At 51.3% G+C, this 26,557-nt stretch overlaps 1 protein-coding gene across 2 annotated transcripts in view; it reads right to left on the bottom strand.

Annotated features, from left to right (window-relative positions):
- Window positions 1-26,557, bottom strand: part of Grik3 (glutamate ionotropic receptor kainate type subunit 3) — a 210,904-nt gene that overhangs the window by 40,734 nt on the left and 143,613 nt on the right. For both annotated transcript variants that reach the window (XM_087215258.1, XM_004850974.4), the window contains exons 5-9: window positions 24,571-24,624; window positions 16,551-16,724; window positions 15,978-16,121; window positions 11,801-11,908; window positions 8,415-8,528 (exon numbers count right to left, since the gene is read on the bottom strand). In XM_087215258.1, the coding sequence (XP_087071384.1) occupies window positions 8,415-8,528; window positions 11,801-11,908; window positions 15,978-16,121; window positions 16,551-16,724; window positions 24,571-24,624 (594 nt within the window). The remainder of the gene's footprint in view (window positions 1-8,414; window positions 8,529-11,800; window positions 11,909-15,977; window positions 16,122-16,550; window positions 16,725-24,570; window positions 24,625-26,557) is intronic.

Raw genomic sequence — 26,557 nt, 5'->3', positions numbered from 1 at the left:
GTTCTTTGTTCAGCAGCATCCGTATCTCAGAACTTGTTAGAAATACGAATTCCTAGGCTTCCTCCCAGACCTACTGAACCAGAAACCTGGGCGGGGCCTAGCAGCCTGCCTTTCTAGCCCTCCAGAGAGTCCTGGCATCAGGTCAAGCTGGAGGATGTGGCTGTGGAGAGCCCTTCATCAAGTGTCATCCCAGCTTCTCCTTCAACTCCTGGCTAGAGATTAGATCTACACACTCCTGATACCATTGTTTCCAAGGATCTCCTCTGTTCCCACATTAGGATCTGCCAGGTGAGTGATAACTGATAACAGCTCCATTAGTATGTGGCTGTGCCAGGCCTGGGAAATTAGCAAATGAGCTAATGCCTGCACAGGGCTGTGCACAGAGCCCAGCAGAGCACTAGCACAACAGAAAGAAGCTGGTGTTGCCTTGTTTAACCTTAATGTCGACCCCTCAGGGTAGGTACTAATAATCTCATTTTATGGATGCAAGAAGCAAAGTTCAGTAGGACGAGTGACTCGAATCAGCTTACCCAGCAGGCACTGAGAGGGAATCTGAACTGGGGAGGGGGTTGACCCCAGAGCACAAATTCTGGGCCAGAGGTCCTGAGCCCCATGATGCCTCTCCCTAAGGACAGGTGATCCTTAGGAAGTGGCTTGTGGGGCCAGGGACATCTATCCTGTGTCAGATTTACCTGGTTAGGGGCTCTCCTTGTTCTAATGATGGAAAGCCTGAGAAGGGCTTGGAGTAGGGAGTGGCTCTGCCTGACTCCTGAGTCACAAACATTCCCTGTAAAGATCCTGTGAAGATTACTGGGAGGAGAGGCAGAAAAGCCAGCGTGGGAAGAACCAGGTTGGCTTCATCCAGGTTGGCTTCATCCAGGTTGGCTTCATCCAGGTTGGGATTCACAGAACAAGGGATGATGGGCTCTAGCATGGTATGATCCAGGCCCACAGCAGGGTTCCACAATCCAGGTCAATGCGGAAGTGCATGTTCCTGCTGGCCCTACCTGGCCAGACCCACTTAGGAATTCCCACACTAAGGGCTGTGGTGGTCCCGCTGAATTCTCATAGTGAAACTATTGAGTTTTCACTATGGACCAGGCACCAAATCTCACGAGTTTGCAAGGTAGGTAACATTATCCCTATTTGCTAGATGAGGAAACTGTGGCTCAGGGAATGAGACATGAATACAGTTTGATGAGGTCTAGTTCAATCTTCCCCAGCCAATCAGCACCTTTGCCTGGCTTTATTTTCCTTTCTGTCCCTTGATATCAGATCTCCCTGACTTCATCTGCTTTCCTAGATCTCAAATTCAGGTTCAGAGCTGTATCCCCATGCTGTATCTGGACCACTGTTGTCCTATTTTGACTTATCAGGGCCTCCTTCCTCTGCCCCTTACCCTGTTCCAGCTTGGAGCTCCTCTGCCCCCTTCTGTTGGCCAACCTTCCCCAGCCCCGCCTTGCCACTCTCACACTTCAGAATGCCTGAAGCCTTCAGCTGATGGGTGACAGCCATTAGCTGACAGAAAACATGTGTCCTGGGAAGCCAGTGTCCACTTGCCCATGACAAGTCTCAGCCTTAGCTATGGAGGTGTCTCTGTTCTCTCCCCTGGTGAAGCTATTCTCTTAGCTCCAGGGAAGACCTTTGCTGGAAGTCCTTGGGAGCAGAGACCTACCAGCGGCCACCAACAAGACTCCTGCTGCAGCAGGCTGGCTCAATTCTTTGGCCTGGGTTCCCTACATTATCTCTCAAAAATCCCATCTCCTCTGTGACTGATTCTTTCAGGAGTCCTTGGGATGCTTTAGAGAAAGAGTCAGGGAGTATCTGAATTCCTAAGGGGTTCCTGACTCTCTAGGGATTCTGAGAAAACCACTTCTTAGTCCAAGTGGGTGGGAAGCATTTTTTGGCTGGTCTCCATGCTAAATCTCACTGCCTCTCATCCTACTCTCTAACCCTCTAACCAGGTAGGCAGTTTGCCAAGGTTGAGAAGATGGAGTGGGGGCTGCTAGAGGAGGTGCCAAGGCTACCTCCATGAGAGGACTCTCCCTTTAGTCTATGTACTCCTTCATGCCAATTAATCTGGGGGCAGATGCTGCCCCACACCCCGACATAAGGCCTGGTGAGCAAGTCCTGGGTGGGATTGCAGTCTAAACATCCTTTTGGCTGATGCCTGTTATAGTCTAGATCTAATTGTCCTCAAAAAGTCTTATGTATTCAGGATGGAGTTTGTGGATTGTAGGGGTGCTATTCCTGTCAGTGGATTAATCCACCATACACTTCATAGCTGAATGTGCTGTTAGGAGGTGAGGCCTGGTTGGTTGGAGGTGAGTCACTGGGGATATGACCTGGAAGGGTGTATTCTTGTCCCCTTTTCTCTCTCTCTGGTTCTTGGCTGCCATGTGTTGAGTAGATTTCCTGGCCATGCCCTTCCACCATGCTGTTTCTGTGTTGGAGCCGGCCAACCATGGACTGAACCCTCTGCAGCTGTGAACAAAAATAAACCTCTCCTCCAAGTTGCAGGTATTAGGTATTTTGTTCCAGCAATGGGAAACTGACTAATACAATGCCCTTGTGCAGTGAACAAGTCATAATATTGTACCTGCTAGGCCTAACTTTATTTAGCTCAAGGAAAGAATTAGAAGGTACCACCAACTACACATAGATTCCTACCTTGTTCTGTAAGATGGGGGTAATAATAGAACCCACTCTAAACAGTTACTGTAAGGATAAAATGAGCCAGCCTATGAAAAACACTTAGTCACTGGCAAATGTTAACTGTCAATATCACCTTCCTCCTCCTCCTCCTCCTCCTCCTCCTCCTCCTCCTCCTCCTCTTCTTCTTCTTCTTCTTCTTCTTCTTCTTCTTCTTCTTCTTCTTCTTCTTCTTCTTCTTCTTCTTCTCCTCCTCCTCCTCCTCCTCCTCCTCCTCCTCCTCCTCCTCCTCCTCTTCCTCCGCCTCCTCCTCCTCCTCATGTGGTGGTTGGCCTATTAGTGCAGTGACCTTTCCAGCCTAGAGACCACACCCTATGTCACCAAAGATAAAAATCTGGCTGGTGGTGGAGAACTATTTTGGAAAGGTCTCTGAGGTAGCTCACTTCCTAACCCCTTCTCTATACTCCTCCCCGGCCTTCTTCTCTAAAATTAGCACTTCATTTGTGAAGCCACCACAGGCCCAGAATCTATACATCTCCATATAAATACGCTGCCTTCGGAGCAGCTGTAAAATGCCATTAATTTCGGGAAGTGCTTTGCGGATGGCATACATATTTAACAGCCAAAGCCCAGAGCATTAAAATGGTGCTCGCCTTAGTAATGTGTCTCTAGACCTGCAACATTTCCTAGGGGGTAATTCTGAACTCCGCCAACTACTTATTCATGGACTATTTCACAATTTATTACTGGAAATGTCCAGACAGCCAATTCACAAGCTCTCTTGGCTGCTAATCGATTGCTCAGTGAAGGTGCCCTCAATTTCATAACTTCACGCTCCCCTATTGCTCTGGGAGAACAGCCGTAGGATCAGGGGTAATATTTCTCTTCAACAAGTCACAGAAAACAGGGGTCCAGAAAAATAACCTTTTCTGACTTTCCTCTTGGTCTGGTTTCTGTACAGTCACTTAGATCAGCATGAAAGCCAGGCCTAGCTAAGCTTCTCAGTGACAGGACTTCGGACTGGAAGAGGGAGCCTGGAGATTATCCACTGGTGGGGAAGGATTCAGGTATTCTACCTAATAGTTGCATCTTCAAGCCCCCCACTGACCTAGGCAACATCAACCCACAGGTACACGAGCGGCCCATGTACACACAATGCCACTGGCACAAAAAGCCCATTTGCTCAGATGTTCGGTCTGGCCAGCCCTGCTGGGTCACACAGGCCAAGAGGTCCAGAATTAAGGCCTTGGCTTCTGTAGCTTAGAACAAGACAGTATTATTAGGAGTCCTAATAGGCCCAGAATGGTCCCTGGCTGGGACAGGTCTTCTGACCCACATCTCCCCTTGGCTTTCCCCCTCTCCTGCTGCTGGGAGCTGAGGGTCCAGCCTGCACGGCAGCTGTGTCTATGTGGGTCATGATGTGCACTCAATACAAACACACTGTCAACCCCACGAATAGCTGGTAACCATCCCCTGACCCCCCCCCACAGGCTGCTCACAGCAGCAGCCAAAAGAGCCCTGAACCTTCAAAAGCAGGGCCCCAGGAGTGAATCGGGTGTGCTTTCTCCGTGTGTGAGCTGAGGTTTGGCCAGATGAATTTTTCATGAGCGCATGGAAGAGCAGAACCTGAACAGAGGCTGGGGCTGGCGGGGAGGGCAGGGAGGGCAGGCTCCCAGGCTCCTGCTGTGGTTCCCACTCAGGAGTGGGGAAGGCGCCTGCGCTCTGAGTGCTCTGGGCGGGGTTGGCGTCTATGCTCTGTCTATCCGGGGCAGGGCATCCGTAAATCCTAGCCCAGGTTCAGGACAGGAGAGAATAGAAGGGGGTTCAGAGGGGCAGCCCACACACAGCTGCTTCGGTCTGCTGCATTCAGATCCTGGGGAGAAGAAAAAGGGGGGAGGAATTCTTCTTACCAGGGGTCTTGGCTCTAAGCCTCATTCCCTAGTGGCAAGCAATTTGATGTTCTTGTCCTGTGTCTTGGCACCTGCCTGTCACTCAAAATGCTGTTGCCCTGACAACACACACTCAGCCAGGCAGGGGCCTGAGTTCACAGCAGGAAGTACTGCCCTGCAGTTAGGCTGCCAAGCATGAGGCTGGGTTTTTAGCCCAAGCAGCTAGGCCTGGGCCAGGCTGGGCTGCTCCCCTTGGCCTGTACAGCCTGTCCCCAAGAGCCTAAGCCTGAGGGGATCTCCTCGGGCTCTGCAATGCAGACCATGCTGATCCCTTCTGTCCCTTCCCTGGAGTGCGTAGAGCAGCACTTTTCTCCCAGGAGACTCTGAGGACACTTTCAGCTGGACAGAGAGAATGTCTTGGCCACCTGTGGAAAGGTCTTGTGTCACATCCTCCTGAGGTCATCCCCTCCACTTCTCTACCTCCAGGGAAGAGTGACTTTCCTCACTGTCCCAAAGGATGAACAGAAGTGACCTTCCACTGATCCCTGGGCAGTAAGGATGGAGAGAGGAGGATTCTAGGTCACCCTCAGCAAGAGTATCTGATCCTGGGTAGTGGTCCCTGCTGCCCATTGGCCATGGGACATCAACTTTGAGTTAGCAGCCAGGTCAGAGGTCAAGACAGGGCCAGGGCTAGGGAATTAATGTGATGTCAGTCACAGGAGCTCAGACACTGGCTAAGGGAGGGATGAGGTAGTGGGGAATCTGGAGTTTTATGTCTGTAGGAGACCAGAGCTATGGAGGTGCGCTGGAGGTTACCTAATGACTTCAGGGGCCAGTTCGAAAATAAAGCTAAAAGAAACAGACAAAGTGGGCTCAGTGGCACTCACCTATAATCCCAGCTACTCAAGAGGCTAAGGCAGAAGGATGGCAAGTTCGAACCCAGCCTGGGAAACTTAGCAAGACACTGTCTCAAAAAATAAAAAGGCTGGGAGTGTAGCTTACTGGTGGAGAACCCTTGAGTTTGTTCCCTAATACTTACAAAGAGCAGCCATATTAACACAAGGGAGTGGTGGTTCCATTCAGAGTTTATAACATAATGGGCCCTGAGCTAGGCATGATCACCGTGACCGTGGTCAGCCTTGGGCTCTGCCTGTGGACAGGAGCACAGGCTTTCTGTACAACTCTCAGCCATGTGTTGTATTCAACCTGAGCTCATCAGGGTCTGGATTTGTAGTCAATAGCCATGAATGACAATAACAGCTATCATTTAGCACTCAGCTCTGTGCTGTTTATATTTATTAATCATTCACCTCTCAACTCTATGAAGTAGGTACGATTATTATCACATCTTCATTTTTCAGCTGGGAGACAGGCACAGACAGATAAACATGTCTCAGGGGTGTGCAGTAAGTCAACAGCGTGCCAGGACCCACCCAACAGGTCTGTGCTGTGAGCCACTGCCCAGCCCTGCCCCTGCATCCTGGTCACCCTGCAGGTCCCCAAGCACTGCTGGGTTTGTGTCTGCTCTGATCCCTTGAGGTGAGGGGCAGTGGAAAAGATGGAGCTATATCCAGGCGGTGAGCCAAGAGGGTCTTCTCTTCTTTCCTATCCTCTCATGGTGCCCAGGAGCAGTTGGACACTGGGCAGGACCTCAGGGACAGTGAGTACAGCAGGTTGGGGCCTTTGCAGAAGCTGCGAGTGTTGATGAAGAAGCCCTGAAGACTGGCAGGTCAAGAGCACGAATGTCTGAAGAGTTCTGCCTCTTCTCGTGTAGGAAAAAAAATCCCTTGTGCCTCTGCAGAAGGGTTTCATGCCCTTGAAATCAGACGGCTGCCATTTAAATAACATTTAACTCTATAGTCTTTCAAGGTGGTTGTGTTTGGCATCCTTCTGGGATGTTATCCTTAGCTTACCTCTTCCTATTTGGAGTCTTGTTTTCTGGCTGAATCACCTTCATTCATTTAATCATCTCTCCTTCTAATCTCTTAAATCATACTAGCTTTACCTTTTTTTAATCTTGTCTTGCAAAAAGTGTTTTATTTATATCTCACATTTTATGCAGCTCTGCTTTTAATCTTTTACCACCTTTTTATTATTTTATTTTTACCCTTTTATATTTTAGCTTTGTCACACTTTTATCCTTTTGCTTTTTGACATTTTGGTTTAACATTTTTTACCTTGTCTAGTCGGAGCTGTAAATTATTTAATTTTTCGTCTTTCTTAATATCTTTCCTGTTATCTCATACCTTACCTTCATTTCTCTTCATTATTTTCCTCTTAAGCTTTCTACTTTGCTCTCCTTTAACTCTCTCTTTATCTTTTCTATTTTTATCTGCATCCATATTCCTTTAATTGCTCATCAGTATCACCCTAATCCCTTTGCTCTTTTTTGTTTATTTTTATCTTTTATATTTTTACATTACAGTTTGTCTCCTGTTCTGACTTAATGGTTTTAGTAGCTTGATTTTTATATTTGTCTTGTTAACAAAAAGTGGGTCCATAAAGGTGGGTAGGACAGTGGCTGTCAGGAAGACGTCAGTGGGTGTGTTCCCCAAAGAGGGAGCCTGGGGTCTCCCCAGCCCTTTTCCTCCAGCTGCACCAGCAGCCCCTCTATAATCACCATTGGAGCGCTGTTAATTTAAAGGAATTGCTCAGTGATCACAGCCCAGAGACTGAGACCCACAGACTAACTCCTCCCAGAGTACCATTCCTGTTTGCTGTTTTGGGTAATCCTAGAAGAATGGGATGTTTCCCGGTGTATCCTTACCTGTCCATGGTGCCCACCACCCTGCCACTGGGCACTACATGGTAAGTCACACTGTGGGAAGGACTGGGACCACCCAAGGGGGCCCAGATGAGCTCCCTCTTCTGGGGAAATGGGTGGAAGCCACCAATGTCCACAGACCAGGGAAGAGCTGCCCAGTCTGTGTCCCAGCCCCATTCCATGGCAGCCTTACTTAACCCCAAACAGGCTGAGCTCCCTTCTGTGTAGATGAACAACCTGAGCACGCGGTCCTTACAGATTTATTTGCTGCATTATAAAGAGAAGCTGATGAAGGTCTGAATTATTTTCAAAGGGTCTAGGGTCAGATTCTACCCAGGAGTGATTGGGGTGCCTCTCCAAAGTTGTTTCTGTTTGGGCCCCCAAGAGCAGTGCTGTGATCTTGAGAAGGCTCCTCCTGAGCCTTTGCATGCCACGGTGGCTTTCCAGCAGGCACTGGCCTCACAGAATGAGCATAACATCCATCAGTAAAAGGAGCCAGTGGTCTGTGTCTGTCTTGTGCAGTACTGGGCTGTCAGGTGCAGAGAGCATGGGGACCCCAAAAGCTACTTTGTGGGTTGAAATGTGTCAGGGGAGAGAAGCAGTGCTCAGTCCTCCTTCTGAAGGAGGAGAGTGAAGGACAAAGGAAGGGTCAGGGAGAAGTTGGGATGCAAGTCCCTTCAGGCAAGGGGGTCATGGTACCAGTTCTTGGGATAGGATGCTGCAGAGCATGGCACATATGTAGGCTTTTGGCACCCACCAGGCTCTCTGGAGGTGGCTGCAGCACCCATCACACCTGGAGGGACGGAGGGAAGGGCCTTTTCCCTGGGAACCAAAGTGGAGAGGCAGTCATGAGTCCTCCTGCAAGGGGCAGTTTGACCTCCTGACTTTGACCCCAATTATGGCCTGAGCAGTTGCTCTCTAAGACTTTTCTGAGCGACCTTACATTTTCGACCTTCCTACAGCCCCAGGCCATCACCTTCAGGCTCCCAGAAACCTCATAAGAGGTGGCCAGTATGTGCCAAGTGGGGAGAGTGGAGAGGCCGCTCTGGTGTGAGTGGTCTGTCCGCTCTGAGTCAGACAGCCCTCCTACTGGGATGGCACGTTCTTACCAGCACAGTGGTGACGATGAGAGACCTGTTTGTCAGAGAATCAGTGACGTTAGGGCCCCGGCCTTTGGCAACCTCTGTGATGTTGAGCCCATCAGCAGGACTCCAGACACCAACCTGTGTGGACAGACAGACAGAAGACAGGGTGCTGAGTCCTCATTCTATCCTTCCTTTCTCCACATTAACAAGATCATCTCCTTCCCAGTCATCATCGTCATTCCCTGCATATCTTGAGCTAACCACTCTGATGACAGATAACCTTGCTGCCCCCCCACCCCTTCCCTAAGCATTGACTATGCTGAGTTCTGCCACCCCCTCCTCTTGCTGGCAGATTCACCAGCTGAAGGAAAATGCAGTCAGACAAGAAATGCAGTGGCAGCTCTAGGGAGCTAGGAAAGCAGCCTGGGGCAGAGAAGATTCCTAGAGTAGGTTCTGTCTGGGGACACCTCTTGGGAAGATACCTGGCACCCCACTGCTCACTCTTTGGGCCTCAGCCTCAGTGCTAGCTACAGGGACCAGATGCCTTCCAAAGCATCTGGATGGCCTGGACTGGGTAGATGTTCCCGAGACATGTGTAGACTGAGAAAAGGAGGAGCTGTGTGTACACAGGCTGGCAGGCTGGAGTGGTGTGTGTGTGTGTGTGTGTACACGTGCATGCTTTCTGAAGCTATTTCGGAACTGGTGATATAAGGCAGGGTGAACCTCATGGGGGCTTTGGGTGCCACTGGGCTTGAAGGCAATTTGCTTTGTGGTTTTACTTCTGAAGTTGGCAGACATCCTGGCCATGGTGGCAAAATCTCTCCCCACAGTGTCATTGATATAGGGCCTGAGGCAGGAGGGAGGGAGGGAAAAATCACATTTATAAGTCATTCTCAAACCCTGAGCCTTCAGAAGGTCCCTTTTGACCCAACCTGCCAAGCCTGCCCTATCTGGGATGCTGTCTCTAGAGAAAGGCTTCAGCATGCCCACTCTGTCCTTGGCCCAGTTGGGGGGTACTCAGGAAACTCAATCAATTACACAAAAAGGCTGAACGCAAACATCACATTCAGAGAGCTGTGCAAAGCAGATAGCAGAGAAAGATGTAATTATGCTTGGGTAATTTCTGGCTTAATCCTCCCAAAGCCACTGGTTAGAGCTTGCTGGGTCAGCTATGACCCAGCTTAGCAAACACAAGTGATGACATGAGAGGCACAGTAGCTGTGTTTGGGGCTTGGCACCTTCTCGGTTGGTAGGATCTCTTCCTAGGAGACCACTAAGTCCATGAAGAGAGAGGACAGGCAGGCAGCATCAGAGAGACTCTTTCCCTAAGTGGGTCAAGCTCAGTGCTAGGGTATGGAGCAGAGTACTGGGTGCAGGAGGTACTCAGCAAACATTAGTCAAAGGCTGAATCAATGGTGGGGACCTTGCCCTGAGCTCTGCTGAGCTCCAGCTGCATGCTCTTCTAGAAGCCAGGTGCTATGGAGGAGAGAGATGAGAGAGCCATTAGGATGGAGGAGGCTCTCTGCTTATGGTCCGGGCAGCTGTGACCAGGAGCCTCTGGTGAGCACCCTGCAGGCCAGAGTACTTCTAGGGATAACAGAGGTATGTTTTTTAATATTAGCTATGGTCAATTTGTACCAGATGCCTGGAGGGCTGTTGGAGGATGCTGCAGGTGGGCTCAGATGGAAAGCATGTTCCAGTGATCAATTACTGATGCCTGCCACAGGCACAGGAATAGGAAGTGATGGCACATGTGCCATCTAACTCCACCACTAGAATTCTAGTCTCTCCCTAGAAATGGGCAGCTGAGAGTGAAAATAAGACAGTTAGTTGAGCAAATGCTGTTCCCACTACAGTACTGCTGAGAAGGAGGGCTGCTCTCACTGCTGCAGGGGGAGGGAGGGGGACAGAATCTGGAAGATGGCTTGAAGAAAACTGTTCGGGTGCTCAGTTTGCATGGGATTAGATCAACCTGCTTTGATGATCTCAGGATAGAGACTACAGCTCCTGCCTCAGAGAGCTGATTCAACATGTGGTGGAAGAATGGTGTGGTTTCCCTAGCCACTTCCTACCCTGCACAGTTGCCCCCATGAGTTGAGGAACTCAGGAGTAAATGGAGGAACCATGGCCACCAGGTGCAATGCGGTCATTGCTCTGAGCCCGGTCCATGCCTGAGGGACAAAGACCACATCCTACAACACAGGCAATGGCGTGGACACAGGCACAGAGGTGTGAGAGGGCAGGAGCAACAGACTGTGGGGTACGTTTCCGAGAGCAGCTGAGACTAAGTCTGGGAGGCCAGGTGGGGTGTGTCTCAGGGAGCCTTGAACCCCTGAGAGAGAGCCTGAAGCTTAGTGACTTGGCCCTGGGGTGCCATGGACAGTTTTGGAGCAGGGCAGATCCGTACTCGGAGAAGATTCAAGTGTGCACATTTGAGAAGCTTGGAGGGCTCCAGAGTGAGATAGGAAATCATGGCAGGGGTTAAAATAATCCACATCAGGGGCCAATGTGGGGAATGTAGGGAAGAGAAGAGAGTCAATTCCTTGAAGGCCCAGTGACATCAAAGGGGGCCCCCTGAATCTTCCTGCGCTCTGTTCCCTGCACCTTGTGCACGTCTTCTCTCAGGGTTGGAGAAACATATAAGTAGCTCCCAAGGACCAACCTGTTGCGGGGCAGGTATGGCTGAGCCCCTGGCCCCTGGGTCCCAGGGGATGCTGAGATGCTGGGGCTCATGTTAAATCCCCCTTCTCAGCCCAGCAGCCTGGTTGACAGAACATGTTGAAGGTTCCAGGGATCAGAACAAGCCTCCTTAAAACCTTCTGACCTTAGTCGCCTGGGCAGTCCCAGCCCCAGGTGGGCTTGTTTTCCCTGTCTACACTCTCTGGAAGCAGAGGCCTTAGAACTGGGAGTGGAGGAGCTCAGGCCAAGTGTTTCAACCTTCAAGGGTGAGAATCCCAGGCTCCCAGAAAAACAATGGACATCTAGTGAGTTCCACTACTCCCCAGGCAGGTGTCCCCTGTGGGTTACAAAGTTTTTTACCCAAGGACATATCTGTCCCCTCTGCACCATGGCAGGCCTGCAGCCACTCAGATATTCATCTGCCCCGGCAGCCCTTTATTATGTTTTCCAGGTTAAGCACCCCCGATGGACGATGGACGTGGCTCACAGAGTGATGGACTGGGTGTCTGCTGTAGCCAGGCCACTGAGCTCTGTACCCCTCAGTGTGACCACAGCCTTGGGGTCTCTGCCGGACCCACAGATCTGTGGAGGGCACACTGGGCATGCTGAACCCTGAGAGGGCAGCTACACTGGGTCTTCTCCTCTGCCTCTGGGCCTCTGCCTGCAGCTTGCCCAAGAGGATTTTGAGGGTCCCGCTCCTCCGACCGACCTCCCTCCCTGGGTCCACGCACCTTCTCCAGGCCATCCTCCTTCAGGCTGATGATGTCCAGATCAAAATCCGTCCTCAGGCCACTGGTTTTGTTGAAAACAATCCGTCCAGTTAATCCTTCCCACTGAGCCTGCGGAGGGGAGAGGGCAGCGCGGCAATTCCTCGGGCTCATAAATCATCATTCGGTACAACTGTACAATGCTTCATTTTAATTACTCCTTGCACTGATACTGTTCCCCCAAGACCATGATTAATTAATAATCACCTCCATCATTGCTCGGGCTGCGGTGTGAGCCAGTGATTTCCATAAATTCTATTATGCTCTTTAGCCAGCTTTGCATTGCACCTTCTCGTGTACAACATCCATCTTGGATGCACTCAAATGAGCCCCTGCCTCAGAGCCATGGGAAGGGGGAGCCCCTGCCAGATCCCTAGGGAGGGGCAGGAAGGCAGAGGGCAGAGCTGGGGCAGGCGGACCTGCCTAGAGGCTGAAAAGTCAGAGGAATGGGCTGGCTCTGGCTATAAAACCAGAGAGCTGGAGCACCCCTCAGAGGGGCAGGGGAGACTGAGGATCCCCCCAGCCCCAAGTCCATGCATATTCTAGTTTAGAATTCTGGGGTCAGTGTTAGCTTCAACCACAGTTAGCTGTGTGACCTCAAGTATTCCACTTCACCTCTCTGCGTCAGTTTCCTCAGCTATAAGATGGAACTAATAACAGTAATCATTTTACCAAAATATTGTGAGGGTGAAATCAGTCCTGTAAAATACTGAGAACAGTGCCTGGCACACACAAGGCCTGGATAAATGGTCACTTCGGTCATTTTTAAAATAGTCAGTAATATCATGAACACAGAAAGAAGCGGAAGGACTTCAGGCCGACCAGACGGAGGAAAGTGTCCATCTTCTTGGTCAGGGTGGCAGGACTGGTATTGCAAGGTTTTGTAAGTAGTTGGTTATCACCCGGTGGTGCCCACGTGCTTATGGGTAGTCTCTGGTTGTTTTTGCATTGCAGCCGCAGAGGGAAATCTTTGAGACAGAGACCTCCTGGCCTGCAAAGGCTGAATTCTTTTCTCTCTGCCCTTTAGGAAGAAGTCTGCTCCAGTTACTATCTTTCCTGTGGGCCCAGGGCATTAACTCCTCAAGGCATGGCCGCTCTTCTTGTCATGTGACCTCCCCAGCACCCCTGGGATGTGGCCAGGTGAGGATCGTGATTCCCATTGTACAGATTGGAAGGCAGCCCCGGGGGAGGGGACCAGGAGTCATTCCAGCTCACCCAGTGTACAGAAGACAGAGGCAAATGGGACTTTGGGCTCAGAGCCACCCCCTTAGTCGGCACCAGTTTCCTCTTCTCCCTCCTCCTTAGACATAGGGTGGCAGCTGATACGTAGTTAAATACCCAAACTTTCTGTGTCTGAGAGAACAAAGCTCATGTGTCCTAGAGTCCTGGGGGCAAAGGTTGACTGTGGAGCCCAAAGAGAGGAGAGAACTTGGGGCCACACGGTCCAGAAGGAGGAGGTGTCCAGAAGAGGCATGGGGAGTAGAAGACCTGGGTGCTGGAAAGCTGGCTGAGCCCTGGAAAGCTGCCTGAGCCCTGGCTTTGCCACACTGCTTCCTGTGCCCTCAGGCCAGAATGAACAGGTCAGTACCCATGCGCACAATCACAAGCTTTCCCAGGTTCACAGGATCCCAGCTAAACCCTTGGGAGTCTCCATGCACATGGGCAGCTCTGGGGCACTGTAAAGTCTCCCAGGTATTGGGTATCTGGACAAAGGGGTGTCTTAGGAAGGCAGAGGGGCAGAGCCTCGGAGGGGCTGGGGAAGCTGCAGAACAGAAGTGGCTACAACGAGGGCTTTGCTCAGGTGATCTCAGCTCTATGAGGTCCAGGGACATGTTACCCACCTAACAGGTATTTAAAGAGATTTGTAGAGTGCTCAGCATGATGCCTGCATTTACAATCATGACTAAGTGGTGCAGTTTATCATTTCTCCTTTGTTGCTTCTACACACGGAGCTCCTAGGATGAGGGCTGGCCTTGCCCAGGGAAGAGGAGCAGTCACTTGGGCTGGAAGCTGATCACAGAGGGCTGTTTATTACCCTACCTTGTAAGAGCCCACTGAGTTTGCATTTTGATCCTGCCGACACAAATGTGGATACTGAAGCTCAAAGAGGGACTGAGCTAGGCAGATCCCAAGTTCCAGTGGGGCATGGTAGTCTCTCACTGTAGTTGCTGAGCTGGGAGGCTTGGGGTTGGGGAACCCAGAATGAAGCAGGGAAAGCTCAGAGAGCCCAGGGAGCTGGGAATCAGGGGTCAGAGATTAAAAGCTTCAGCAGAGAAGGTGAAAACCTCAGTTTATGGCTTCACAGGGAGACTCAGTTTCCCTCAGGCTGGCTCTCAGTCACTCTCCTTCCTCTCCTGGGCGGCCCCACACCCTCTGGCTATCTGCTGGCCCCCAGGGGAAATCGCAGCAGGTGCCTTCAAACCAGCTGGGAGGAAGCCTTCCCCTGTCAGCTACAGAGGCAGGAAATGCCAGCAGGTGTGGCCAACCCGTGGGCGGGCGAGCAGGAACCTGGCAGGGAGCCGAGGGCGGCTCCTCCCCTTGACATTTCCCAGCCCGCCCGCCCCCTCCAGCCACAGCGCAGGACTCACTCGCTAAATGAAAGATGCTTCACACGCTCTGAACTCCGGCCTGGTATTTTCCAGCTCCTCTCGGAAATGCCAAGTCTTTAAAATGATTTACTGTCATGCAGTCAGATGGGGAGACAGGCAACTTGGAAATGAACCCAGGGAAGACTGTGTGCTGGGCTCCTGCGGGGCACCTGGCTTCTGGTGGTGGCCAGCTGTGGGATCAAGGGTGAGCCCTGCAGATGTTCCACCCTTGTCCTCAACAGCTCTAATGGGGATCCAAGAGGAGTGTTTGTTTCTGCAGGGACTCTTAAAGGGGCGTGAGTGTCGAGGGTCATTCACTGGGCCTGGGGCCAGGGTACCCTAACCGGGGCCTGTTCCTCAAGACACCTACCTTTGCACATTGGATAACATTCATAAAGCCCTGGCTTGGCAGGTGCTTCTCCATCCTGGGGCTGGGAGCTCTGTATATGTGGGACTCATCTGTTTCAGTCACACTGGCTGCCTGGTGCATAGCTCAGAGCTAGGCACAGTGCATCCCAATGAACTCCCAGGGGAGCCCACTTCCTTTCTGGTCCCCTGTGCTTGTTACAGAGAGATCATCTATCCAGACCCCCCTGAGAAGGCTTCCCCTAATGTCCTTTATTGTCCTGGACATGGTCACTTTCTGTGGCCCAGCGTAACCCTGTGTGGATCTCATCCTTTCTAGCCTTCTCCATCTGCTGTTTCCCGTGCTAAGACTCTGGTCAGGCCCTGGGCCAGCTTCTCTGCACATAATTTTTCAATCTGTCTTCCAACAACCCTGTAAGGCAGACAGTATTACTATCTCAAGACTGGGGGTTTGTCATCTCCCCCAAAATCACATGACTTAGAGCAATGGAGCCAGGATGCAAACCCAGGGCTTAGCTTCTCCCATCTATAAAGTGGCAACGACGAACTCTGACTTGGAAAGATTACAAGGACAGTGGCAGATAGAGAATCCTTTGAAATTAAAAGCAGACACTGTGTTCCACGGTCAGCTCAGCAGCAGGACAGGTTTCACGCTCTTTGCTCCTCGGAAATCAGTTCTGCGGATGGGACCTCAGCAGTTGCCAGAACAGAGGCCCAGCTGGGACCCCATGGGAAGCTGGCTGATGGGCTCATGACGTGAGCCAATTATTATTTATTGAGCCTCACACTGCCCTAACGCTTCCCATGCGGCATCTCATTTCCCCTCAGAGCATCTCCATGAGGTGTCCATGCTTCATGCTCCATTTTACAGGTGAGGCCACTGAGGCTCTGCAAGTTTCTCTGGCTTGCTGTGGGTTGCTGTTGTACTTTGAAGCCTACTGACAAAACTGACCACCTACTGGGCACTCACTATGGACCAATGACTTAGGCCTCCGGTCACCTGGAAGACTGGTCCTACAGAGCCCATTTTTTACCCAAGGAAACTCAGGCTCGGAGACCTGAGGCAGCCTGTGAAATTCTCACGGAATAAAAGTCAGTCTGGGTCCCAACTCTGGGCTCTCCACTGCTCTGCAGCTCTGGATCATCAGGGCCTCAGCGGATGCCCGGGTGGGGGTCATGGGACTCACCTCTTTGATGAAGTTCATGAAGCGGCCACCAAAACGCCAGGCCTTGTGCCGGTGGCACTGCAGGGAATTCACGGTCATCTGGGGCGCCCGCTGGTAACACACGGACACGATGTGTACGGCGTCGTACAGTAAGGCTGCGTCGGTCTGCAGGGAGGGCCAGGGCCTGTCTGAGGCCAATCCTCAGCCCTCGAGTCCTCGGCCCCCCTACCCTGACCCCATCCATTATAGCCTCCCCAGAAAGTTCCTCAGCCAGGATGCCTAGTCCTTATCCCTGTTATCTGTAACCAGTTGTTTACATGACCGCACTCCCACTTGATGGGGCCCTCATCACCTACAAGACCATCCTGTTGAGCCCATTGTCCCCAAAGGAAACTGAGGCTCAGAGACTGTGTGTGACTCATCTTTGTGTCCCAGGCCCCTCTTCTGGGGTCTGGCTGAGTCTAGCAGGTCTTAAGAAGTGGTGGGAGGGAGGAAAGAAATGCAAAGGAAGGACAGAAGGAAGGAAAGGAAGGTGGGACAGAGGAAGGAAAGGGGGACCCCCTGGGGCCCCACCCACTCGGTTGCCTGCCGTACCATCATCACTCCGTCCAACAGCCCAGACTCTGCCCGGGGAGCCGCCTGCAGCCGCTCCATGGACCACTTCTCCACGATGGCCGAGACGTGGGGGTTGTCCACATTGAGGATTCGGAACCCTGTCAGGTTCACTCCTGAGTAGCGGTAGGGCTCCAGGTCTAGCGCATAGAGATCCTGGAGGGAGAGGTTCGTGTAAATCCAGGTGTGGCCTCTCAGGTAAGCTCCAGCCCCACCTTCTGCACCCTCCCTAGTGAGGGCCACCCCAGGGCCCTGTGGGAGATGACATATGAACCTATGGGAGGACTGGACTTGGAGTCAACTCAGAACTCGTGTCTGTGAGGACGATGCCAAGGGGGACCCTCAGCCTGTTTCTTCTTCTACAAAATGGGGATCATCCCCTTTATAGTACTTGATGAAACACTTCACTTGAAATGCCCAGCCTCATGCATCATAAATGCTGAATTCTGCTTGTCCACCATGGGGGACTTACTTTGGGAAGACAAAGAACACAGAGTCTGGAGACCACCAAGTTCCTCAGAATATTTCTTCCCCTAAAAGAGGGGATAAAGAGGGGACTCCAGGAGTCCTCTCACCTCTTTCATCATCCATGTTAGACCCAGAGCCTTTTCACCTTGCTGCCTGGGACAGGTAGGCAATGAATGGTCAGCTTGTCTCTTCAGGGGTCAGGCTGAGTCCAGTCTGGTCAATGGTCAGGCCCCAGCCTATGATCCAGGAGAACATGGCTTAATGCCTGGGCAGCCCAGCCCCAGCTCTTCCTGCAGTGCCAGCTCTAGGGCTGGGAGGGGCTGGTGAGGGAAGGAGCCAAGAAGAAGGGGGAGCAGGAGGAGCCAGCTTCTGCTGGACTGAGAAGAAACAGCAGCAGAGTGGATTGGGCAGTCCCCAGAGGAGCAAAGCAGAGCTTGGGGGCTGTGAAAAACAATCCCAAACTTGGAAACAGGCGGAAGGGGAGCAATATATTCTTTCTGAATGACAAGCAAACATTGCTTACCCAGACTGCCCAGGATTACTTAACTCCCCAGGGGAACATACTTGCCTTTGACTTTGTCGTTAGCTACTGGTTAAAGGCCTGGACTCTGGGTGAACATTCGGATTTGTGTCTGGCAGAAAAGATAATCCCCAAGGTTGTAGGTTTACTGCTTTTCAGGAGATTAATCCATTTTGTGTCTAACCTGATAGTCTTAATCTACCCTATGAACATTCAGTTCCTCGCTTGCTCAGCAGGCCAGCTTCACCATCCGACAGGACTCTCCCATCTTTGAAACGTGTTTGGTCTACATTTGCAGAAGAATCATGTGTCTGACTTTTAGAAATATATACAGTGGTATCTCAGCTCACCAGCTCAATTCTCTCTGCGATTCTGGTCGCAAACAGTCTTAGATGAGAAACACTGCCTCAAATTTCCCCATAAGGCCAACCTTGAACCTAACCATCAAGTTTGATTTGGTTCTTGTCCAACTCAGTTTGCGACTGGAATCATGGAAAGAATCAAGTTTGTGAATTGAAGTAGCACTGTACTTTGACAATCTAGATTGGCTTCCTCCCACAAGTGGGGAAACTGAGTCTGAAGGTCATGGTCAGAGCTCCTCCTTGTCCACACTCTTCCCTCACTAACTGCCTTCCACCCTGGTGTCCAGCCTGCTCTCTCCGTTGCATCCCCTGCTCTGCCACTCCGTCCTGAGCCTGGAGAGCTGGCTGGGAACCCCTTTGGCTGTACTTGACTCTCCATGGCTATTGCCATCTCAACCTCCAACCCCAGTTCAGTCAATGACAGCTCATGCAAAGATGCTGAGTGATAAACCCTGGAGCCCACACAGCAGACCTTTCTCACGGTGCTGGGCCCCTGTGGTTTCTAAGATGTTCCTAATTGATGCTAAATTGCTGCTTTTCCTGCACCCTCTTAACAGCCCCCTCTGGAAGGCATGATGTTGATTTTTTTCTTTGAAGGTCTATGGAACAGAGGAGACGCTTGGAGCACACTTAAACGAAGGCAAGAAAGTCTAGTCCTAATCTTGCCCAAACTAACACTGTTGGCCTACTATATCCATAGTTCCATTCCACATCACCCAACCTCGGATCAAAAATGGTTTTTAAAATTTCTGTCCAAGCAGAACATGAAGACTTTTTCCCTCTTGTCACCATTCCTTAGATAGTAGTATAGTAGAAGTTGTTTACGCAGTATTTACCTTATATTAGGTATTACAAGTCATCTAGAAAAGATGTAAAGTATACAGAAGAATGTGCATATATGCAAATACTACGCCACTTTATGTAAGGGCCTTGAGCATCAGAAGATTTGGGTATGCACGGAGGTCCTGGGGTCAACCGTCCATGGATACAGAGGGACAAGAGGGGGCCGGGGATTTAGCTCAGTAGTTTCGCTGCCTGCTATGCAAGCGCAGGGACCCGAGTTTGATCCCTGGTACCAAAAAAAAAAAGATCAAAAATGTTTTAAGGGCCAGGGATTTAGCTCGGTGGTTTCGCCGCCTGCTGCGCAAGTGCAAGGACCCAAGTTCGATCCCCGGTACCAAACAAAACAAAACAAAACAAAACAAAACAAAACAAAACAGAGGGACAAGAGGATAGCCCTGATTCTGTCCCAGGGTTTGGGATGGGCAAGAGGCTGAATGACAGCAGGAGGAGGCAGGGTCTTCAGCAGAAGCAGGGTCTCTGCTGAGATGGCCAGAGTGTGTCTAAGCGGCCCCCGTCTCAGTGGGGAGCAGAGGGTGAGCATATGCCTGGCCCACATGTGGGGTGTATGGTTTAGTCTTCACACTCCCCCTTTGAAGTGAGTATTAAGCAGTATCCTGCTCACTGGACATTGCCATCTTCAGTACGTTTTTTCTTTAGTGTAAATCCAACCTGATCATTCCCTTGCTTAAAGTCTTACAAGCAAGGTGTGGTGATGCATGCCTGTAATCCTGGCATTCCAGGAGGCTGAGGCAGGAGGGTCACAATTTCAAGCCCAGCTTGGGCAGTTTAGTGATTTACTGAGTCCCTGTCTCAAAATAAAAAATAAAAAAGGACTGGGGGTGTAGCTCAGTATGAAGGTCCTGGGTTCAAGCCCCAGTGTGTGTGCGTGTGTGTGTGTGTGTGTGTGTGTGTGTGTGTGTTTCCCCATGGCTCCTATAATCGTCTCAGTATAGTTTAGAGACTTCTCACCCCTCCAGCCTCACTTTCCTGCCCACCCCTCCCAATTTTCACTCCGGGAAGGCCAAATTACTTTCCGCCCTGCCCTGCCCTCCTCACTGGCCTCTCCTCCGGTGTCTGAGATTTCAGTGCACGTCTTATCCTAGACGGAAGGCCTGCCTTCTCAGCCCCGCCCCTCTCTGGGAGTCAGCACAGGTGTCACTCCTCCCTGGAAACCTCCCTGGACTTGCACAGCAGCTAGGGCAGGGGTGCTCTGGGTCTCTGGTTACAACTGTCTGGTCCTGGGACTATCTTCTCTGAGGGTTCTGTGCACTTTTGGCCCCCAAAGTGGAAATAAAGGTTGGCCAGTCTAGCAGCTCCCTGGGGTACTTGAACACAGCCCCCACCCCCAGAGAGAGCTCTGTATGGGCCAAGAAGCTGGGAGTGGCTTGGTTGATTGCTTGAGATGTGTCTGCTTCAGCACCCGGAACCAAGAGATCTTCCTCAGACCCCCTCCAAGGAGGATCTGGGGAGCTGGGTGCATTTTGTTTTGCAGGATGTCATATGCAAGTTTGGGATCAGAGCTGAACTCCTGGGGCCGTGGAAGAGAAGCGAGCTCTGCTCCTCAGCGAGCCTTCTTCACCCTTCTCCGTAGGGGGCACAGGCTCTTCTCTGATCAGTGCTGACCTCACAGCTAAGGCTTGACAGTTGACCAAACAGTGGCCTCGCAGGGACTCTGAGACTCAGTGCATCCTCCTTCCGGACGGGAGGCCAACGGGACTGTCTGAAGTGTGTAGCTCTGTCTTTGAGGGCTTGGGTGCTGGTGAAGCCAGCCCTCCAAGTCTCCCGCTACAGCGTTTGGCTGGTGGAGACAGTCATAGCCTGGGAGGGTCTGACAGGTGACAGGCCTGGGGATCACCTGCCTCCTGGTCCCCCGCTAGCCTAGGGTTAACCGTAAGATGTTGTAGGGCTGGAGGCACAGACAGCCTCCATGTGACATGAGGGCAGTGGCGATGAAGTGTTGGGAAAGAGCCCTCTTTATTTAGCTCCAATTTTTGTTTTTTGTTCAAACTGCCCCGGGCCAAGACCCCAAGTGCTGTACACAGTGAACTGTGGGCAACTTTGCTACTTGGCGAAAAGTTGCATTTCCGATGCCAAATGTTGACACACTGAATTCAGTATCAACGAGGGACCTTTTAGAAACATTCAGCATAACATAATAGACTAATTCATTAGCACCCCATGGGTCTGAATGGGTAGAAGCTGAAGCTCAGAAAACATCGCCTCAAGGAATGACAGATGAAAATATCTTTCCCATGATATAACTGTTATTGCCGGGAAGTGGCATTAATTGTGATTGCTTATCTATTAATTTATTATAATTCTTTTTTCACCTCCAGGCTTTTACCTACACATGACATGTACCAGGGGCTCAGCTGGGGCTGATTAACGTGGGGTTATCTGGGAATGGCTCAAAGCTGGCTGAAACAGATAATGGCAGCTGGGGTAATTAAAATGTCTTCTGAGTGGGAGAAGCAAGTCTCCAGAATTTTTCAGAGGCGAAGAGTTGGTGATGTGGGTTTCCTAAGGGGAACAAGATAAATGCGAAATGCCACTGGCCTCCTGAGACAGCCACAGCTGACCAATGGGCACAGAAAGGGAGAGCCACGAGGTAAAGTCTTAAGCCAACAGGGCTGGAGGGAGGACTCTGCAGCTGGAAACAGGACATGTGTCACGAAGAGGACCCAGGGCACACAGCTGATACCCTGACATTTGGGGGCTGCTGGGAATACTGTGAGAGACCCATTACACATACTGCAGACTATCTACATTTCAGTCTCCCTGGGAGAGTCTACTCTCTTGACCCCAGAGAGGTGTGGGGAGGAAGGGCCACGGGCTGGAACAGCCACAAGTAAGATCCAGAGTTGGAAGCTAGGCCAAGTCCCTGATCTGCTTGGAGACTGGGACAAGTCACATAATCTCCCTGATGGCAGGCTTCCCTTTCAGTTAATAGGGAGTGCAAACTCTGCCCTGCAATCAGAATGAGGTGAAGGGGAAAATCACTGGACTGGAAGGGCTTGGGAACCAGTGACATGTAGGCAGTGCTGGGATTTGCAGAGGCTCTATGCCCTGTACCTCTTTGCTGGCTTCAATCACCATGCCTGGACCAGGGTGGCCAGGCCTGGCAGGGTGTGCACTGTGCCAGCCAGGGCAGCCAGGGTACACTTTATGTAAACTTTCAGCCTGATGGGAGCAGAGGGCTTTGAAGCCACACAGCTGGGAAAAGTCCAGACCCTGCTCCTTTCTTGTTGAGTTGCCTGTCTGATCCTCAGTTTCCACTTTTCTATATAACTGAGTCATAGGTCACTCAGAGAGTTGTTTTGAATTTTCAATGGCATGGAATATGCTGAGCACACAGAAAATAAATAGGAGTTATTTAATCAGTTTATTTAACACTTACATAGTACTAAGTGCCAAGCTTAGTTCTAAGTACCTTACCAGTATCAATGCATTAAATGCTCATTCTAACAGTTCAATAAAGTAATACTGTTACTGTCACCATTTTGTACATGGGGAAATGAGGCACAGAGAGGACAGCTTGCCCAAGGAAGTGGAAAAGTCTCAATCCTAATCAGGCAGTCTGGCACCAAAATCTTAACTGTGGTCTTAACTGATGGCTGCTGCTATGACAATGTGATGATAACTTCACTGGTTACATTTCACTTTGTATTGCTTCCATCCATCCATCTATTGTTCAGGCACTGATGAGGCCCTACTGTGTGCCAGGTGCACTTGGGCTCTGGAGATAGAGGTGAACCAGGAAGAGTCCTGGGTCCTTGCACACATTAAGGAAGCCTACCAGCCCATGAGCTTTGTGTAACCAATCCCACCGAGTGCCTAGCTCACAGCCTGGGATCTCAGAGAGCATTTGTATATGGCTGCTAAGTAAATGGATAAATGTATCATTAAATTGAGGAAATGAAAGTAAGAGAAATGGACACTGTCTGGAGATAGGGGAGGGCTCTGGGGTGCCGTGACCCATTCTCAAAGACCTATGACCTTGATCTCAGTGGGCAGTGGCATTGCTGTAGAAAGTATGGGGTCACTATGGCAGTACCTTCTCCAGAGTCACGTCCTGGGACGATACGAGGGATCTGGCAGCTTCATCTCAAGCTGCTGATGACTTTCTAGGATACAGCATGGCAGGGACAAGCCATCATGGGTGGCACAGATCCAGAAGGGACTCTGGCGAGGAGGCCTGAGTCTCAGTCCCCAGATTCCAGGTTACCTCTGTCCCCACGAGGCTCCTGACAGGGTCCTGGCTCTGGGCCCTGGATCGAGCACATGTGCAGGATGGCCCCTCATCTCTGCATGGAATTGGGGTGGTGGGAATATGGCGATGGTGGTGTCCTGCTAAATGGTTCACAACCAGCTCTCTGGGCTGGGGAGGGAGCCCTTATTTGTGTCATACCCATCTCTGTGTGACCTCCCATCTCAGTGCCTAGTGCAAAACACTCACTGCTTATTCATGGCTCGAAGCTCACTTGCCTACTCCTGTGTCTGGGTGTTCCACCATGGCCACATTCCCGCTACCTATACTGTGTGCAGTTGGGAGGAGACAAACACAGCTGCCTTTCACAAGCTAGAGTGAGCAAGCTCCACCACACCCCTAAAAAGCTAACTTGCCTCTAGATCTTTGCTTATGCTATTACCTCTATATGGAATTCCTCCTTTCCATCAGCGAACTCCTACTGATCGTTTAAGGCCCAGTTCAGGCATTTGTTTTTCTATAAAGGCTGCCTCAAACTTCCTACTTTCCACCAGCCCCTCAGCATTTAGCATCAGCCTGTGCTATGCTCCACGGCTGTCTGGCCAGGCCCATGGAGGCTGGTGTATGGGAGCCAGACACAGAGTTGTGAAGAGAAGGGCCTCGGTCCTAGTCATTCCAGGATACAGTGCTCAGCTTAGCACAGATGCTGGGTAAGAAATGTTCAGCTAAGTGTTGAGAAATGAATGAAACCCCTTAGAGGCCTGCAGGGGCTGCAAGAGTGGGGCCAACCCTGACTCCCACGGCTTGTTTCAGTAAGAGGACTGTCTGCAGGCCTGTCACCTGCCCCAGACCCAGGATGGGCGGGACAGCCCTCCAGGGCCCCAGAAGGTCTGAGGGTATCTGGCTCCAAGGCTGGGTGGCTTAGTGCTGGTGCCTCTTTTGCACAGGGAAAGCTTTATTCTGCTGATCTCAGACCACATCTAATTATCCTAATGGGTTTAAATGGCCCTAAATGTTCTCAGAGTTTGGACAGAACCCATCTGGACCATGCAGGTGGGCTGGCCTGCTGACAGTGAGGGGGCTGACTTCAGCAGGGATGTTGCAGGAGCCTACAGTGGCAATTCTAGTCCTGTTGATATGTAAGGCAGGAGGCAGGTGTGGGAAGCCAAGGCTGAAGACCAAGGATCATAAGAGTAGTAAGAGTTGCTACTTCTGTAGCTCTGCATGAGCCAGGCACACTCAGCATTTTACATGGCTGACTCATTAGTCCTCACAACCCCCAAGGAGGTAGAAACTCATTTTACAGAAGAAGAAACTGAGGCACAGGGGTTAGATGACATCCAAGCTCCCACTACAAGTAAGCAGAGGAGCTGTGTCCACACTGGCTCCAGAGTCTATTCCTTTAATCCAAACCATGTGGGTTCTCAAAGGTAGGTCGGTCACAAAGGCATCCTTGTGCCTTTTCCTGGGGCTCCCCCCTGGGGCTCAGGTCTCCTCTAGCTGCAGCACCTGTGCTCAGTGGGCTGGCCCAGGCCAGGGCACAGGACCCTTGATCTGAGGGACTCTCGCCTCTCCTCTTGCCAAGACCCCAAGGTACATTACCAGAGTGGTGAAGATGAAGTGGTAGTACTCGGTCATCATGCCCATGGCCATAGCCTGCGGGAGAGCAAAGCGTCAACCACAAGTGGGGATACCCTCGTGAACCATCCCTTTACCCTAAGTGAGAACTGGGGACAGAGCAGGCTGGGCTGTGGGCTGGTGAGGCTGGCTTCTTGGAGTATGGTGTCTGAGACCTCTGAATAGTGGCAAGGACTAGCTGACAAAGGCCAGAGATTTCACACTGGTCAGATCAAGATGCTGGATTTGGGGCCACATTCTCCAGAGGTCCCCAATTCTGCAGGGTTGGGTAGGGTCCAGCCACACTCAGAGAGGTGCTGATACAGCAGCTCTAGCTCCCCCTTAAGTGCCCTGCTCTGCTCTGCCCACTTCACTGCTCTGGCTCCAGAGACAGCCCAGCCCCGAGCCAGGCCTGAGAATAGGGGCTGTCCTCAGCCTGAGGACAGAAGCACTGAGACCTCCTTGTTTCCCTGGTCCCATCTGACTACACAGCAGGCCACAGAGCTGCTGTGGGGTTTTTATTATACACTGCCATAAAATCTACATTATATATATTTTATTAGAAGCCTGTAAAATTTAATACTAATGACTATAATTTATTTTCTACAGAATTTCTCAGAATTCTGGGCCCATCAGATGCTCTGGGGCAAAATGTCATAGGTCAAGTATACCTTGAAACTGCTATGAGTTCTGTCCTAGCCCGGAGGCTCCCAATCCCCATCAGGACCAGAAGGCTTCGCTGGAAGCTGGCAGCAGCAGCGGACAGTTTGAACTGCTTTCAGTCCTGTTTAGCAGCACATGGAAGCCTTGCCTGTAACTCCAGAAGTTTTCAAGTCATACAGACTTGAGAATAAATTCTGCCTTTCTAGCTGGATGATCTTGGTCCCACTACTTTCCCCTTGATCCTCAGTCTCCACACAGTCAACTGGGTGTGATCATCTCCCCCTTTCCCAGAGTTAATAGGGAGTGGCAGGTACCTGGCAGAGGAACTCTGGTAAACCAAAGTTGTGACTGTCACTGTTATTCCTTTATGTAAGGTGGGGCAAGAGGGAGCATCAGGAACAGGTGGCCGGGGAGAATTCAGGGTAAGGGTTTTCTGGGGAGTGCGTGTTTCCATCCCCCCACGGTGATGTTGAGGATTGCCTCTGCCCAGTGTAGACCACATGCTGGGCACCAGAAGAAACTCTGCTTTCCTTGCCTCAGAGCCTCCAGAGCTGTCTGTACCGGGGATTACTAACCGCATCCACAGAGGAGGGAGTGACTCAGGGGCTGGGCAGAAGCTAAGACATAACCTTGAGAACTAGCCTTTTAGCTGCTGTGAAGGAGTCTCCTGTGTGTATGGGGTGGGGTTCCAGTCTTCCATTTGGCTGGGGGTGAGGGGCCCAGGTGGAGGGGGAACCCCAGCCTTCCCAGGCTTGGAAACTCCCCTGGCCCCGCTGAGCACCTCTCTCCCTGCACCGGTGTCCCCAACTCACTACCTACATTTCACCAAGTCACGTGTCAAAGCCCCACAGAACGCCTCCTCCAATCACCAGGGATACTTCCTGGGATGACATTGATGCCTTTTACACAAAACACAGGCTCAGAGCAGAGCACTTTTGGTTTCCTCTGAGGCACTCTTGGAGGTTGCTGGAGATTTCGCTGTGATTTTCTTAGGTGGCTGCAGCACTTGGCTCTGATCCCCAGCACGGCAGGCTGAGCTGCTGCTGGGAATGGAGGCTCGTGCAGGACCAAGAACCCTCCTCCTTCCCACCATTGCTGTGGAGCTGAGCAGATGGTGGTGTGAGGGACCTTGATGCACTCCGTGTAATAGGAGAGCAACACTATGTGCCACAGGCTATGAAGAATGAGTCACTGGGAGAGGTGGTGGGGCATTCTGGGGCTGCTCCTGAGAATCTGAGGCCTGTCTGTGTTTCCTGGAGGGTTCTGCTTCTGAGTGGCTTTGGGACCCTCTAGCAGCCCACCTCCCACC

Source organism: Heterocephalus glaber, unplaced genomic scaffold, assembly GCF_053883595.1.
Source record: "Heterocephalus glaber isolate CG9 unplaced genomic scaffold, H.glaber_assembly_v1.0 deba00001452, whole genome shotgun sequence".
Taxonomy (NCBI): Eukaryota; Metazoa; Chordata; class Mammalia; order Rodentia; family Bathyergidae; genus Heterocephalus; species Heterocephalus glaber.
This window is presented reverse-complemented; position numbering and strand designations above follow the sequence as displayed.